Raw genomic sequence first — 18,283 nt, 5'->3', positions numbered from 1 at the left:
GACCTTATAGTCATCTTCATAAACCATTGAGCGCCATAATTTTGCATTTAAATCTAGCCCTGAAGCAGAACCAATCGCTGGTCTGTGTTTAGGGGGAAGTGAGGAAGATTTAGCATTGATTTAGCCCATAAAGAGCCATTTCATCTCTGCATCAGTGCTCCAGGTGACACCACAGAACCAGGATCATTGGAGATGAGGTTAATGTGGGTTAATTCTTCTGATTTGTGCAATATGTGCCATTAAATGTCACCGTTAGCATGTGGCGTGCGTGAGAGTAAGTGCTGTTTAATACAGCCTTGTTTAGGATTTTCAACCTATAAAAGAGCTCCTGGTAATTATTTTGTTAGATGAGGCCAGTTGTGAGGTGTTCTTCAACGTGAGTCTCTCAAGTAAAGGGGTCTCTGAACTTTTGATGTACTTTTCAGCTGAGCGACTGCAGAATCCCTTTGAGGAAGATGACAGTGGGGGCTCGCAAAGCTGACTTCACGCTTTCAAATTCAAAAGCATGCTGGTCTCGCAGAAATTTTTTACATCAGCATCTATATTTTTGATCCTTAGAAGTGCAACAGGGATGCCATTAAAAAAACTCTCTTCAGTGATTTAATGTCAAATAATTTCAAGATTATTCTGGTCATGCAGAGAGCGGAATTTAGTTGTGGGTTTTAGGTGTGGGAATTAAACAAATTAATTCATGAAGTTTCTCAATTTCCTCATTTCTTCCAGTGGAGACGTTTTCACACTTTTTAATCCAGTGAATATTTCTCATGGTACTGTAGGTTTATTATTGAAAGGCAATTTCATGAAAGATGCGTATATTACTTAAAAAGATACAGTTCACTAAACACTGGCTGGTTTATTATTATAATTGTGGGGCATGTTGTCACACTGGGAACCTGACAATAAATAAATTATTAAAATAATTATGAAGCATAAAAATATGATTATGAAACAGCAGAAGTGTGCAAAGTAACATACAAAATATCAAACCATTTATTTGGTGATATGCAATTGATGCATTGTAAAAAACTAACTAATAACCTGCCTCTTTATAAATGTGAAAATCTGCTTTCATTATATTATTGACCCTTGTTGTCTAAATAAATTCCAGTCAACATTCATTTTAACTGAAGTAACATAAATGTTTTCATGGTTTTGGTTTTAGTTAACTAGAACAACCCTGGTTTCAAACCAACATATACTGTAAAAGCTAGAGAAAACAAGTATTTGTGTATTTGTTAGTGAGATTCCATGTCTTGTAATTTTCCTGTGTGACAACTAGCCCTAGTGGCCAGTCTATTGCATAGGTGCATCATCTAATTGTTGTTCATTCGTGTCTCTGAAAAACAATAAAAGATTCTGTAAAAAGTGCATCTTAACAGTTTCCACCTGAGACTTTACAAAGCGTCCATCCATGCATTCGATCTGCCTGTACGAATTACCTTTCCCAATGATTTTAGGCAACAATTGCGCAAGGGACAAGCAGGAAGCTGTTGTGACTTGTTATTGTTTTCCGTCAATTGTCAAATCTAAATTAGTTTCAAAGGAAAGGAAATTCAGTTTCTGATGCGTTTTTTGGAACGGCTTTGTAATGGTTGCCGGCATGCTTTGTGATGAATACAACTCAGAGGGGGCCTGATAACTGCAGGAGCCATTAAAAGCACTCATGTGTGGCTCACGCTTAGCAAAACACCGCCACAGTTGGGCAGGAGCGCTCTTCTGTTTGGAGGGACTCATTGATTTTGTCCTCATCTTTACTCTCAATCTGTTAAATCGTCGTAAAATTACATTGCTGGTGATTATAGATTTGATGATTTGTGATTGAGGTTTGTCAGTGAGCTCTAAAGCACAATGCAATATTTAGTAAAGAAATCCTTGAAAATCTTTAAGCCTTAGTGTTAGTGTTGGAACACACCATTTGTGCTACAGACATGATTAATAACTTAAACCATGTGACAATGCAAAAGAAGATATCTTGAAGATCTGTTTTTGTCCATAGACTGAGAATCAATGGGGTCCAAAATTACTTTGGACCCTATTGAGTTTCATTATAATAGACAAAATAATCACTGCAACACTTTTCAAAAAACTCGTTTACTCTAGTACATGCATTTGCATTAGCTGAACCAAAACCAAATTTTGCTGAATTTGAGCTAAAGAAGTAAAATATTGATACTACATTGTCAAATTGTACTGAAACGTAGTTTTGACAAAAGTTTTATAAGTTTTTAAGAGCTGTACTTGGCAGCTTAATGCCTATATTCAACATCCCTGGCTCATTGGGAAAATTTGTCTGCAGTGGCCATATTTATGAAAAATTATATTACATAGCTTCCTGCACGTTACGCAACACTTTCAAAGTGTAATCGCCTGTGAGTGGCAGTAAAAGCGTGTTCAGTTTTATTAAAAGCTGATAATTGTGGATCTGGCAATGTTTTATTATCGGTTGTACGCATTGCAGCAGTTTGGAAATGAAATTTCTGGTGAGTTGCACTAAAACGTTAAAGGGATAGTTCACCCAAAAATGAAAATTGTGTCATTAATCATGGCTTTCCAAATTCAGAACACAAATAAAGATCTTTTTAATGAAATCTGAGCGCTTTCTGTCCCTCCATTGACAGCTACGCAACTACCACTTTCAAGCTCCAGAAAGACAGTAAAGACATCATAAAAGGAAGTCATGTGACTCCAGTGGTTAAACCTCAATTTTATGAAGCAATGTGAGTGATTTGCTTGTGCAAAAAAAGTATAATTTGCCACTTAATTAAAAAAAATATTAATAATTTGTGGGTGAACTAACCCTTTAATGCTGTATTGCGTTTGAAAATAATGTCCCACCTACACCAAACCCTATCATTTACCTAACCAGTAGTGTTAACTAAAGCATACATGAGATAAAAACGCATTTGTTGAAGCAACCGTGCCATTTTAGCTTCTACAAGTCTTTGATCTCTTTTATTGAGACTGGTGCTTCATGGGATTCATGCGCTCTCATCACAAGTGTAATGTTGTACCAGGTGAGCTACCAAGCAAGTTTAATCTGTCAGAAAAGCCATATGGAGCTGGTTGATGCAACTTTCAAAAGTTTTAATTTACAAATAATGCACTAAGTGTTTTGAGGTCATAATTTTGTGCATGGAACCGCATAAAAATAAGTGCCAATCAATCAATAATCTGCCCCTTGAAATCATAATGTGTGAAAAGGAATTAAAATTGTTTACTAGCTGCCACTAGCGTTCATTTCAATTGGAAACTGTATGTATAGGTACGTCTTTCAAGTTGACCTTGATGTAGCTGTCTGGGGGATTTTACCAAAATGGGCGCAGAGTGAAATTACTTGCCTTAAAGGGACTTTAAAACCACCTTACACCTTAGCAACTGAATAGCAATGCACTGAAATCCACTTAAAACACCTTAGCAACACGTAGCAATGCATTCCGGCCATAGAGTATTGCACAAAATAGAAAAAAACCCTACATATTCAAAACGCAGCAGGATGTTATGGATGTCAGTAATATGTGCTAGACATTTCCCCAGACTCTTTGACCTCTACTTTTTGAATTTTACTTTCACCCTCAAACTTTATTTTCCCCATTTATTCTAGACTGAGTCAGCAAGAGGCTCAAGCTTTCTCAATAAACAGACTCAATGGGTGGTGATATAGCCCCCAGTCCAGCTGAAGGCTATTTACCACATTTGTATGTACACACTCTTCTAAGGCTTCAACTTTGCGTGGCTCGCTCATTGTAGCATAAATACTTTTCGGGAAGAAAATTACAACCACGTTCAATGTGCTGCATATATTATTTATCAGAAATGTAATATTTTGTTCTGTCTTTTCTCTCCTGCTTCTTTAAGACCTGGAAAACTTCAAAACCCACAAGCGGAGTTCCGTGTCTGTCCGGGAAGGGCAAGGAGTGGTGCTTCTCTGCGGGCCACCCCCTCACTCTGGAGGTCAGTACTACTTCTAGCTCGTTCATATATCATTTACACCTCATTTTTTCCAGAGGAGAGATCTTCCGGCAGTCTCTCGGCACTCAGTTGTCCAATCTGCGGATCATGTAATCCCATCAGCATCTCTCAATTCTCTGACAGCGTGTGTAGGCAAGCCCAGCCGCCCTCCGGAGACGGAGCTGTTTGTGTGCAAACCCTCTTCCACCCTCACCCTCCTCCTCCTCCCTGTAGCGTCAAGCAGCATCCCTCCCTATCCCGAGCAAGGGATGCAGGTCAGAAAGCCATAAATCACCAACGCTCTCTTCCTGCGTTACACAAAGACCCTGAAGCATCAAGCTTTTCATCCATGCTGGGCTGCTCCTCCCATGTATTTCTCCCAGAGTTTCTCTGCCGAATCTCACGTCTCTACCTCCAACATGAATTGTTCATTAACTCTGCCATCACTTTGATGGCTTCTATCAATAAACCAGCAGCGTGTGATTTAACTGCTTATTAATGGTGCCAGCAGTGTTGCTTGTTAGAAGAAGTGCTTTGTTAGCGTTTATTGCACATCAGGTGCTTTTCACGTGGCCTTCTTGAAGAGTGGCATGGATCCAAAGCGTTTGTACTTTTGTAATGTGAGCTAATTAACATTGTGAAACTGAGCTTTCCAAAAAGGAGAACTGAAAAGTGTTAGAACGGCATCCAAAATATGTCTTAGTGTTGTTGTTTTTTCAAACTGTTTGAAACTCGGTGTGTGCCGTGGTTATATTACAGTACTTTTTTTAACTAAATAAATAGTTCGTCAGGTTTGTGCTCCTTTCTGATTTCTGAATGTTCCTGAATTCCTAAATATAAATTCAGATTCAGACATGCAGAATTTTTCATGTAGAATTGAAAATAAAATGATTGATTCATCCATTAACATGTTATCACACATATGTTATCACACACACATCTATAATAATATTTATTAACATACATGGACCATGATGGATGAACAGCATTTTTTCACATACGAATATTTAAATTTACTGTACATGGTTAAAAACAAGAGTTTTTAACTCTTTCCCCGCGCAAGCGTTTTTTAAATTTTTTATTATTTTTTTAAGTTGCCATCCAGCGCCAGCCTTTTTAATAATTTTCTCAAAATTTTCATGGGCCCCAGAGTATTTTGTTTTTTGGATATCTGAACATACAATGTATCGATTCATAAAAAATCGTTTCATAAAAAAAAGCTGTATTTTGAACAAAAAGTTGAAAATTTGTTGTCAAAGATTTCGTCCAGATCGGATTCAGAACGATGAACAAAACAATAGATGGAGTAGATTGATTACATCAACACCCCCAAAGCTTCACTTACATTTCTTAATGTTTTCATCATTTTATTCAGTAACGTAAGACCGTTTGAAATTATGTGCCGTTTAATGTGTGACGATCGCCTTATTTTACATGTGCGTAAGCAATGCTTCTATTGCTTGTTTCTGCTTCTACTTCGCCTGTGTTTTGATTCGGATTCTTTCAGAAGATGCGTAACAGCGCCTCCTACCATATAACAGTGAAAACATGGATTGCCGGAAATTTCCCGTCGATGGCAGGGAAAGAGTTAATTATCTATGTCTTGTTGCTAATTCAATTCAAATTCTACCTCATGAAAAGAAAGTGAGCCGGTTTTTAAATGCCGCATTTTGCTCAATCCTGGTGTCTGGTGGAGCTGCATGATAAGACAGATTTTAAACAATAGCACAGCACAGATGTATTACATAAATTGGACAAAGGAAAGACACTGATATCAAAGAGATTAGTAGCAAGCTCTACAGAGCTGGTAGAGCTACAGTAACAGTTGTAAGAAGATTATATGCTTGTGAAGCCTGCATTGAGCTTTTTTTGGATGAAATCAATCAATAAAAAAAACAATAAATCAAATCCAGTTGTGTGACCAGAGCTAACTGTTATAAAACAACATGTGTGTCAGAAACTTGCTGCTTGGTTTAGATTAGGGTTAATAAGTAGAAGTGACCCAGAGTTTAGACTTTGCTCTCAAAATGTTGAATCGAGTTGCATACTTAAAAGGTTTAATCTGTGCTGAAATGTAGCAGATAAGTGGGCTGTTACATTCAGCGGGGTCTGCTTTCTAAATTTGGCAGTTGCAGGAAGTGGAGAGGCAAAAAAGAAAACCGATTAGACAAAGATTCTTCCAGCTAGTTATAAATGGTATGATTCATCATAATATATATTTATTTATTTTTCCGACAAGCTATTTATTTATAGATAATTATGTTATGATTTTGATCTGATGGTACATTTCTCTCTGTGATTTTTGTATGTCATTTGCTGGAAAAATGTGTGGCTCTCTTTTTGAAGAAATTTGTCAAATTAAATCGATCGTTTTAAAGCGTTTCATTGTAACACATGGGGTTGAATTAAACATTTGCCTACCAGTAGACATATTAACATATATATAAAACATAGTGTAAACACACTTAAAAAAAAAATCTTGCCCATTTACAGAAGCTCCTGGTTAAAAATATAACCCGCCATATTAGAATATAAACAGTATCTGTTGTCTGCAGCTGGCACATTTATGTATGTATTTATTTATTTATTTATTTTGTCTGTCTTTGATGCTGGCTCACAAAATTCTGTGAAGTTTAAGAAACTGTTGCCTTTGTCGGATTTGGAGATTTTTTTTTTTTTTTTTTCAGACTCTGTGGCAGCTGGTTGGTTTGCCACAGCTTCCTTTCAGCTGTCCTCACAAATTAGATGAAAATTCATTTTGGTGTTGGAGCATGATTTATCTTTAACTCGTGGAAGAAGGAAACAGAGTATAGGAGTACGAGACTGAATAGGAACTGTTATTACTGAGATTCCGTGCAGCGTGCCTGGATTTAAACAGAAAGAAGCCTTTGTATGTTAACTTTTATCATGTCCTTGTCTCTGTTGCACTGTGGAAGGAAAAGCACTGTGAAAAGAAGCAAAACTTTCTATGTTAACGTTACAGTGAATTAATAATATCTGAAAAAAGGTGCCTGAATCTTTCATAAGTATGTTGGCTAGTTAAGTCAGTACTAAAATATAAACAAAATGTAACAATACATTATTAGTAGTACCACGTAAATACTCCATTGGGTTTGAAAACCCATGTACCGTATGTGAAAGTTTATCTGAGAAGAGCAAAAATATTAAGCCGTACAACTGCGCATTCAACATTGATAAGAAATGTTTCTTGAGCAACAAATCAGCATATTAGAAAAATATCTAAAGAATCCTGTGACACTGAAGACTGGAGTAATGATGCTGAAAATGTATATTTGCCATCACAGGAATAAATTACATTTTAAAATAGTTATTTTAAAAATGACTAATTTGACTGTATTTTAGTGATCAAATAAATGCAGCTTTGGTGAACATTATTTTCTATTTATTTATAATAATTAATATCATTTAATAATATCATATTATTTTCATAATGTTTTATTTAGTTAGTTATTTATAACAATAATAACATTTAGAAAATATCATTACACAATTATTTTCATAAAGTTTTACTATAATATTCATTATTTATTATAAATATGATTTTTTATTTATTTATTATAAATATTAGTTATTATAAATATGAATATCATGACGTTTCACAGGTATTGGGATCGGCTACTGAATTTTTGGTACGGTGACAACCCTTTTAGAAACTAAACGAGAATCATGCAGCTGGACTGATGCATGTGCATCCATAAATCAGCCAAAATTTCTCGTATGAGCCATATTAGGTCCATAACCACTCATAAAAAAGCATTTAGTCATGAATAATTAAAGCTGTAGTATTTCCAAATTGATGCACATTAAAGACGTGGGTCTCCAGTTCGTGTCTGCTTTCGAAAAAGTGACTTCCTGTGACATCTGATGATGACGCTGATCATGAATGCCATCTATCTCTTCCCCAACCCCCCCCCCCCCCCCCCCCAAGCATCCTCCGCAGTCAAACTTGGCACAGTCAGTGGGTGGCGCAGTAACGAATGAATTTCGCAGCATACTGCTATTCATTACCTTCTGCACTCGGGGTCTGAATGACTGGCTACAGCTTTGAGGACTCATATGCTGCAGAGAACCTCTCGTCAGGAGCAGGGGCCTGTCTGCCAGAGCAACTGTCAGGGGAAGCATAAGGCAGAGAAGACAGCTGGCCCCCTGTTTCCTTATGCCCGTGGATGCGCTCACACATGCTGATTGAGCTGTATATGATCCACTGGCGAGGGAGAAGGCGATAACAGAGGATTGTGGTGTGATTGGTGGAGAAACTGTGTTCTGGCTGTTACGCTGGACCAATACAAATGCGATGAGATGCGTGGCCACGTGCAACAGTGTGAGCATATATTAGCGTGCCAAACCTCCCGGGTGCGTATACATGTGTAAGCTTGTGACTCATGGTATGAAATGGAAGCAGATGATCTCTTGCACATTATCTGCATTTTTGCCTCGGTTAAATCTAAGGATGCCAGCCGTAAGCTAATTGTCTGGTAGATCATAGTTTGGTTGAAGATTGAGGACAGGATCCGCTGATAGCATTGTTCATTCGCACATTCTGTCTGCTTGGTTTTAGTGCCTGTTCGCTAAAGGAACTGGGTAAAAGCAAATCAAGTAGTGACATTTACATTGGCCCGTGCTCTTTAGTCCTTTGCTGATCCATTATAATTAAATCACAAACTTCAGTGTCAGTTAAATGTGTTTAGCATTTCCTTTTCCTTGGTATCAAGACAATTAACAATTTAGCTATTATGGTCTCTAAATTCCAAATTTTTTTTAGACTAATATTTATTGATTTATTTTTGTAATTAAAAATGTTATTTTGACCCTACAGCTGTCACAAATTGGCTGCATTTAACTTCACTTTTAGATAAAGGCTGCACATACTTTCCTACCATATATGTATTAGGCGAAAGATAGTATGTGACAAGAGTAGTATGTCTGAATTGCAGTACTCATAAAATAGTAAGCAAAAAGTACCCGAATAACCTACTACTTCCAGTGAGATTCTGAAGTGTGCATAGGATGGACACTTTACTATCCCATGAGGCAACGGGAGAGGATTTATGAACAGCAGTGAAGCGATGTAACTGACACTGGTAGGTCACATGATAATGACAACATGACGGATGTAGTACGTCTGAATTGCATTCATATTACACACATTCATACTATATAGAAAGTACTTTTTTTAGCGGTCATGGAGTATTTACTTATTCAAAATAAGTACCTACTCAAGAGAGTATGCGATTTCGGACGCAGCCATACACTCACAAACTTCCCTAAGCACTTCCCCTCGGGGGAATCCCTACCACCCCCACTTTGAAGTGCGTTCAGCTTCTTCAAGTGGACGACCCTCGACCCCTCGGTTTTGAGAGAGAGCGAGTCTACTCAACATGTACACTTCAGGCAGATCCATAAACCACAATACACCGTGATTGTAATTTACCCCCACCCTACACAACTCTAGTGTATGATATTAGCGTTGTTTCGACATTTAACAACATTTAATACTTGTACCTTAAGTTGACTGTTTTTTAAACACAGATATGTAGTTTATTGTAGTATTATCATTTTCGTTAATATTTAATATAAATATATTAATATAGGCTACTCATATTTAATATTTGTTTATATAAAAAAATTAACAGCCCAAGAATACATACAGGCATATAAAATGGTACCTATAACAAATTCCTAAGGAAAAAATTTAAATAATCAATCAGCTCCTTAGAAGATTCCAAGTGATCAAGGGCTTTGGGCGTTACATTTAAACAGATTTCAAGGGTTCCACACGTAGTGGGTACTCGTGTAATGTAATCAATGATATACATCCGAGTGAACGAGATAGAGGGAAGTTAGCGAGGGAAGGGCATAAAAATTGGACTTAAACGCAGCCTTAGTTTGTTTCTCTTCATATACCTGTTTCTAGTTTCCAGTCACCAGTCAGTAGTTGTCATGGACATTAATTCAAAAAGCACAGCTGTTACTTATTTAGTTCAGCTGTGTGTCATTGTGTATTTAAGTTCCTCTTTTTCCTTCAGTTTTTTGTCGGATATTGTTTTACGTTACTTACTGTTGCGTTGCCCTCATTCCTGTGGATTAGAGTTTTTTTTTTTTTTTTTTTACTTAAATATGTTTGTTTTAGAACCTTTTTGCATCTTTATAATCTTCATCGGACCTAAAACGTTACAACAGCACAATAATTATTAATATTTATTTATTAATTCATTAATTCATTCATTGAAAGTCAGAAGAGCAAAATTCTATTATTTTTCTCACTAGTATTTATTTTGAAATGTTTGACAGATTCTAAAGAATACAGTCTGTTTTTTAGCAAATGCTTAAGCTGAAGTGACAAAATATAAACATTTTTAAAATGTATGAAGCTCTTTTAAATGGTGAACTTAATATTCTATATACAGTATGATCAGTGAATAAATGAGGAGCAATCTGGTGCCATGTATTATGGGGCTTATTAAGTCATCATTCATGAGGTATTTCATCATACCCTCTCTATTTAACATCTGGACATGCTGTGAATATATTAATTAAGTCTGATACAGTGGGATTCAGAGTGTTAAAACAGCCTATATGTGGAGCAAATGGCTTGGTAACAATATTTGTATCAGTTATATAAATCAAGATTGGGGTAGTTGACATATCATTGCCTTTCCCCATATATTTTAGGGTAAAAAAAATGTTTTATATGTGTGTGCGTGCGTGCGTGCGTGTGTGTGTGTTTAAATATACAATGATGTCCAGAAGTCTGACATTAGTGAAAAGTTGAGTTGAAAAATTTAGTTACTTAAAACTAATAATATTGAAAATACAAATAATAATTTCTTAGTATATGTTACATCCCCTTTTTTTAATGAAAGCAACACTCGAGCTGCATGAACTCTGCGAGTTTGTGACCTGATAATTGTGTTCTCCAGCGCAATTTGACAACGTCCCAAAGATCTTTCTGCTTATTTTTGTGTCACTTTTGAAAAAAACAGTTTTTCAAACTATGGAAAATATGGAAAAAAAAATTTCTGTCATAACATTCATACATTCATATATTGCTGTGTGGTTGCTAGGGTGTTCTGAGTGATTGCTAGGTTCTTGCTTACAGTCCCAAGTCATAAGAGACAACCTTTGTAGTTCCTAGATATTACTTAAGTTTCCAACTTCATTGGGTTTTGCAATAGTTGCCCAGGTGAAAAAAAAATGTATGTGTGATTGCTTAGAAAAGTCATTTATTTTGCTCATCTTAGTATAAATGACAGCAGATCAATTCTTGCATGAAGTTTTACTGGCATGTCAGAAAGGCTTTGCAACAACTTCAAGCCACCCTTGTCTCTCCTTGCTGTCAGTAAACAGTGTTTCCCTCTCCATTGGACACCAATCACACTTTATAATGTCTCCAAGGCTTCCTGCTAACAAACACCCGCCCTCTCACACACACACACACTTCCTCACCCGTACACCAATCCTGTGGGAATAAATTCAGCCCTACAGGAATACACTGCCACTCATTCCCAACAACAAAACAACTGATTATGTGCTAGGCTCCTAGGCTAAGGCTTAGGAGACTTAGGAGCTGCTCTTAGTGCCGTCTGCCTTTCATGATGTCTATAAATTACATTTCTTAAAGCAGTTACCATACAAAATCAGTAAACTTAAGCAGTTAACTTCTATTATTGAACCTTTATTGTGGTATATCAAATAGTTCAACAGCTTATTATTAAAAACAAGATTTTTGCTGGTTGCTATTTGGTTTGGTGTTCTTAATAAATGCTATTTTGTTGCTAGGTGGTTGCTACGGTGTTTTGTTTGATTTCTAGGTGGTTACTTAATGGCCCAAGTTAAAAGAGCTCCAGGGTCCGAAATGTACTTTTTGCCATTGGTCTGTGAATTTTTTTTTTTTTTTTTTTTTGGCATTATTTTTTATAATTAAAAATATAATATTATTTCCCTACAGCAATGCAATTGTTTAACTTTCTTGTTCATGTTAAAGATGAGCCAATCTCATGTTAAACACCACCTGTCACAAAATGTGAAGACACGTTGTAACTTTGTACGTCTCATTTTAATTTTGGTGGTTTAATGAGAGGATTATTCCATTTATTTGTCATCACATTTCTTCGGGGTGAAAAACACCCTCTGATTATATTATTTTCACCCTTGGACGACATGTGAGATGTGCCAGATGTTTTCATTAGATGGTTTGTATATCTTTGAATTCAATTTAAATCATGTATTATGTTAGTCACCAGTTACTCATCACTTAGCTGTTAAATTTGTTTTTTTTTCTTGTAAAGTGATTCTTTTTTTGCAGGATATCTTGTGCGAGACCCAAGTGAGCAGTCAAACCAAGGACAAAGTATTTGTGTTGTTAATGGAGAGATAATAATAATAATAGAGCAGCTTTTGGCCTCTGGCTATTTTAGATTCACCACAAAGACTCAGCAAGGTGTCATCCCTTTGTCTTTTGTCCTCTATTCCTTGTTTTCCCGTCCCATGTCCTTGCACGTCCATAAAGCGCAGAGCACAAGAGAATTCTAGAGTTTGTATCCGATCAGTGTGTCAGCTTTCTTCTGAGATGTATATTCCTCATCGCTGAACACGGCATTATGGGTATGAGTAAATGTTTGTGTGCGCGAGTGACTTCAGGAGTGCCCCGAAATGCGCAGCGTAGACCCAAATGGAGCCTTCTGTGCGACCGCAGTCAGGTCGGATCAGTCACGCACAAGCAGTTGAGCAGCTTCCACCTCCACCTCAGCCCCCAAAGCCTCTCTGTATTCAGACGCCAGCCGCATATTCCTCAATAACTATGTTTAGTGTGAATCTAATGCAGCTGACCTCCATTTCTTAATGGAGAACGGCCCTTTCAGGTGTAGCGAACGCTGAAATCGTTTCTTTTCTGCACTCGCGCTTACAATGGGCGTTATGGCATCTGCCCTGGAGTCCTGCGAGCTGAGAGCACAGAGCATGTGCACTCTGTCTGGTCCCGTTAAGAGAAAGAAAGATGCTGATATTTTCTGGAGGCCTTTAGCGAAGTGCTTCTCAGACTGCTGCTGTGTTCTCTGATTTTCAGGTTCACTCTTCTCGGTTCTTACTGTGCCTGCAAACACAAGGTCAGACGGTAAACGCTGCTCTCAGAGACAGACTCGTATAGTGGATCATTTCTCTCTTAGGAGGATATAAACAGAGATGGGGGGGTCAGTTTAAAAAATGATTAGCCTAGGTCATAGGGGTGTAACAGTACACAAACGGTTCTGTACATACTTCGGTTTTGAAGTCACGGTTCAGTACAATGGGGGAGAAACCTAAACATAAAATTGCTTTTTTTTTTCATTAAACTGTGGTTTGTTTGAACATGTGTATCTGTGTTTAAATAATTATAATTAAAACTTTCATAAGGATAAAAAAAAATCTTAGCTAATGCTTTAAATTATATAGGGAGCCCTTACTTACTATAATATTAAAGGTTACAATTAACAACAGAGCCCAAATTATTAAATTCAGTTGCTTTTTATTTTTAGAAATAATAATCAACACTCAAAAAAAAACATAAATTGCACATAAGGCAGGTTTTGGATTAGCAGTAACTTCTAAGTATAATTATGAAGTTAATTTTGTACTCCAATTCATTTATAATAATTATAATAATTTACATAACTTATTTTCATGACAAATCTATTTAAACATACATGAAATAATCAAGACATTACTAACAGGTAAAGTAAATATAATGAATAGGCTAATATAGTGCATATACGAAATGATTTTCTGCAACTTGATTGTTAATTTACTAATATATATATATATATATATATATATATATATATATATATATATATATATATACTGTATATAAACTTTATCTCGATTTATATATATGTAATCCTGCTAGTAATCATCATTTTTACAAACGATGTGGTGATTGTCTTAATTTACAATGTGACACTGAACTCTATCCTTTGATCAGTGTTGTTTTTATCATTTATTTATTTACAAAATTATTAATTAATCAATTAACTTTGTTTAAATATTTGCCAAGCAGTAAGCTTGTGTGATCCCGGGCACAATGATTAAATATGCATACTGTTGTCACAACAAGTCTCACATGTATTATTAACAGGCAATGATCAGGCAGCTGTGATGCTATTAAAATTCATCAAGAGTACTCGCATCGATAATGCGCGATTAAGAGGCAGATATGTGCATCTTTTCATAAAGCTTTATTTCCTGCTTGCGGCATGACAGAGCGTAAAAATAATGAATGGGTCTCTTTGATTGGAACTGAGACTGGTGTTTGCGGTGATAGATGGTTTATTTTGTCTGCAGATATGTCTTTTCTCTCTGTTTCTTCACCGGTGTAATAATGGTTTCTTACCGCTAAAATGAAATATGATGGTGGGTTTTTGTTTTTTTTTAAATACTTCCTACACCAGTGTTATCCCCTGGGCTTCTACACTTGGTGCAAATTGGAAAGAGAGGGATTGTTGTCAGATAGACTGTTTATACCATTCAGTGTGAACTAGCCTAAAGTCTAAAACATCTATTTTCTAATTGTAGTTCTAGTTACTGTCACACATCAGTAGTGCTTGTGTAAGCACATTAGATAATTTGTCATTGAGCCAGATTACACTGTCACCTTCACCATGTCAAGTTAATGGCAAAAAAAAGTATAAAACAAATGGATTTTTTTTTTTTTGTGCAATGGGTATATTGAACTGCTTAAAGTGATTTTTGCCTATTTATTTTTCGTGATGCTTGCTAAAATCTGAACAAACCCCTAATTGAATATATTTGTGTGTGTTTATTTCATTCTGCTCTGTGCTACAGAAATTAATGATACCTCAAATCAAGTGGCTTATTGAGGACAGGTGTGATATTATTTTCTAAGTCGAAGGTAGCAACAAAAACGTTTGTGAATACAGTGACCCATGCACATGCGTATTACGTGTTCATTCCAAAGTGACATCGCCTGGCCTGGCTTGCATAACACAGTGCATTTAATCGTTTTCGTAGATCTGTGCGAACAGGGATAGTTTTGTCTGTATGCGAAAAACACAAAGGAATAACTTTTCCGTTTTTAGTAAATCGTTGTCTTGTATTGTGTAATTTTGAATGGAGGAATCCCAAAAAATATTATTTCCTAATAAATTTCTCACCTGTCCTGCCCCCTGTCTGCCATTTTTCAGCCAATCAGGTAATGTCACCTGAAACTGACACTAGCAAATCTGCAAATGGCATTTAACGTATATAAAAAAAAAATACACGCATCAGCTTTAATATGCATTTGTGCTGTAGATGTTAACCCAACATTGAAAAATCTGCAGTTTTGTACAGACCTGCCCTTAGAAAGCAAAATTTAGTTTCCTTCATCTTTCTTAATACTCTCCACATGTCCGTACAATTTGCACAAATCTTATATGGTCTATTTTTTCCCTTTTCGTTTTATGTTGACTTCTCTGCTGACTTTCTGCAACCCCAGCATTCTTCGGATAATGCAAACTGAGTTTTGTCAGCATCTGACAGTCCCCTCTAGGGACCCTTCAAAGTGAAGAGTCTTGGCTTCTTACACATCAAATTTCAGAGTGAACCTTGAACATTTCACATACTGTATGGAAGATTCTATGTAGCATTTATAATGTTTTTTTTTTTTTTTTTAATCTTGTATTTTTGGGGGAAGTGCCCAGCTGAGAACTGAATGCTTTATCAGGAAAGGTTTCATATCAGGGGAAAAATGTGAAAACTTTGTGCTTTTATGTTATATTTTATCTGCTTAGATTTTCTCATTTTGTTGCATTATGTTCAAGTTCATTTCTTTGGACCTTGATATCTAAGCAAATCAAACCAATTGAAAAAAAACATAAATCTAAGGGTATGATTAATTGATTTCAAAGGGAAAATAGAAATTCTTTGGGTTGTGTTGAGGTTGCATGTTGCTATATTATAACTGTATATAAATGACCTTTCTTTACTATGGTGTTGGTGATAACGCCTGCAGCTGTAGTGGTTTAGCATTTGAAGTTTTTACCTTTGAAATTAATATAAAATTCAGCATTGTGAGGAATGATTGATTGAATGCATGGATGGCAGGATTTAAGTCAGAAAGCAGATCCTGTTTTGCCATGTGCGATAGCACAAAATCACATTATGCTATTCAGCTCGTCGTGAGCCCCAGGTGTCTGTGCATGCAGGCATTATATCCCTTGCAAGCGACTTATCAAACATTTCCAAAGCACAACGCTAGCATAAGAGAGATTTAAAATAAGAAGTATCAAAATTAACTTTGGTTAGTACCCTCGTGCAACGCTCCTGTTAGCTAACACCTAGCAACAGCGAACTTTAGCGCTTTTTTTACATCTTTTTAGCCATTCTGCTAATTTTACTGTTAATTAATAGTTCACAGTTTAATTAAAAGTTAGAATTTGAGTGCCTGAGCTTGACCAGAGTATATTTATGAAAGTCTTGCTTATCTAAATACGTCCTTTTATTACAGTTATATTGCAGAATTGACCTGCATAATGTTAGCTTAGCGCTCAGGGATCACAGGTGGGAAAACCAAGCCGCTCAAGCCCCTTCTGTGCACGAGATAGCCGAAGCCCACAGCTATGGATCAGATCAAACTGTGATAAATGACCAGGGCTCAGGCAGGAATCCTCCAAGACTGTTTTGTTTAATTAGCTAACGAGTGAGTGGGTTTGATTGGGCTAAGCCGGAGAGATGCTATGTGCCTGTCGATTAAATGCGCTGCTGGGGAGCAAAGAGCCTTGGCCGAGTAGAACATTACAACGTTCGGCAAATGGATTTATCATTGACGGTGCAAATGGAATGCTCACATCATGACAACATGTCCAATTTCAGAGTGGTTTGGTTGAATAAGATAGGTATTCTCTGCAAAAACATGGAGGAGACTGGTGACGGGAAATGCACATTGGTTTATTAATGCTTCAGTGCATTGTTCCTCCACAGATGCCGTCAGATGCTTATTAGATTGACAGCTGATTTCTTTATTGCTGTTTTGAGCAGCAATTTAAATTTTGACTTATGCAAAGTTGCACTAAATGCACTATAAAAGTATTCATTTTAGGTTAGAGCCTTTCTCCAATTATAAACATGTACTATGCTAGCAATTTCAGAGAATTCAAAGTAAAAGTCAGAAGTTGAATTGTTATCGCAAAGTGCTTCTTCTGAAAAGAACATTTCTTTTGTCATTTAGAATCACACCTGGATACTACAGAAATGCCGGTTTCACCTCTCGCTTTTCATGCCTCAGACTTGTCGGCGTAACTTGGAGAATGACAGGGATTGTGCGTAATTGAATCAGCAAAAGGCAAAACAATTGTAACTCCCAGAGGTCAGGTTTGAAACTGTTTCTTTCTGTGCTGGTAGAGGAACGACCACTGACAGATGTGACATTAAGTATATGCTGATATTTTGTGGAGAGGAGCGGCCAACACGAATGCTACATCTTCAAAGCTCGGTCAACAGCACTCCTCTCAGAGTTGAGATTGTTTTATATATTTGGCTGTTATTTGTCTGTTATAGTGTGAAGTGATGTGGTGAAATTGCATAACTTGAAATATGAAAAAAATTAAATATACTTTGCTTAAAGAAAAAACGTTTTGGGTTTCTAACATTACTTTCATGACAATTAAGCACATTTTCCTCTCCAAATTATTTAAAAAATTTGCATGAAAAATCAGTCTTTGTAATTGTTTAATTACCATAAATTGAATACAGTAGGCCTAGAATAAATACTAAGTGATTTACGTATACTGAAACACTATGTGTTATGCTTAAACAGTAAGTGTACTTTACAATTGACTATTTAATGAGAATTATATATGTTTTCACATTATAGTGGGCCAACAATTGAAGATGGGAATTGTCGTGAAAATAAAAATTCTTAAAAATAGGCTTCATATTGTTTTGGGGGAGCAAGGACTTTTCTTCACAGTTTTTGTGAGATTCTCCCAATTAAGATTTCTATCCATCTGTTGTGTTTTCCACGGTTTTACTTTAAGATTTGAGATTTGTATTGTTTTCTTTAAAAACTCTTTGCTTTTATGAAATGCTGTGTGGATAGATCATTACATGTTGCCTGATTATCCATTAACTGACCAATGTCTAAACGAATAGCTCTCTGGATTTTTGAACATTGGTTACATACGACCACTTTCCCACTTGAATAGAGGCCAACTAATCACAGGGCACTGGTTATGCTTTCTGTCATTAATTTTCACCCCCTAAGCCACACAACCCTCCTCAGGCTGATTAATTTTCACCCTAGCATGTAGCCCCAATGCTAATTTAGTAACTCTGGGGAGGC

The 18,283-nt window shown here is 36.4% G+C and overlaps 1 protein-coding gene across 4 annotated transcripts in view; it reads left to right on the top strand.

The window, feature by feature from the left end:
- The window catches only part of cntn4 (contactin 4), a 155,666-nt gene that overhangs the window by 68,900 nt on the left and 68,483 nt on the right, over positions 1–18,283 (top strand). For all 4 annotated transcript variants that reach the window (XM_081381410.1, XM_081381412.1, XM_081381413.1 and 1 more), the window contains one exon: positions 3,856–3,951. In XM_081381410.1, the coding sequence (XP_081237536.1) occupies positions 3,856–3,951 (96 nt within the window). The remainder of the gene's footprint in view (positions 1–3,855; positions 3,952–18,283) is intronic.

The sequence above is a fragment of the Scardinius erythrophthalmus genome (assembly GCF_964197995.2).
Source record: "Scardinius erythrophthalmus genome assembly, chromosome: 12".
In the NCBI taxonomy this organism is placed as follows: Eukaryota; Metazoa; Chordata; class Actinopteri; order Cypriniformes; family Leuciscidae; genus Scardinius; species Scardinius erythrophthalmus.
Note: the sequence above shows the minus strand (reverse complement) of the source record. Positions and strands in the feature narration are given on the sequence as shown.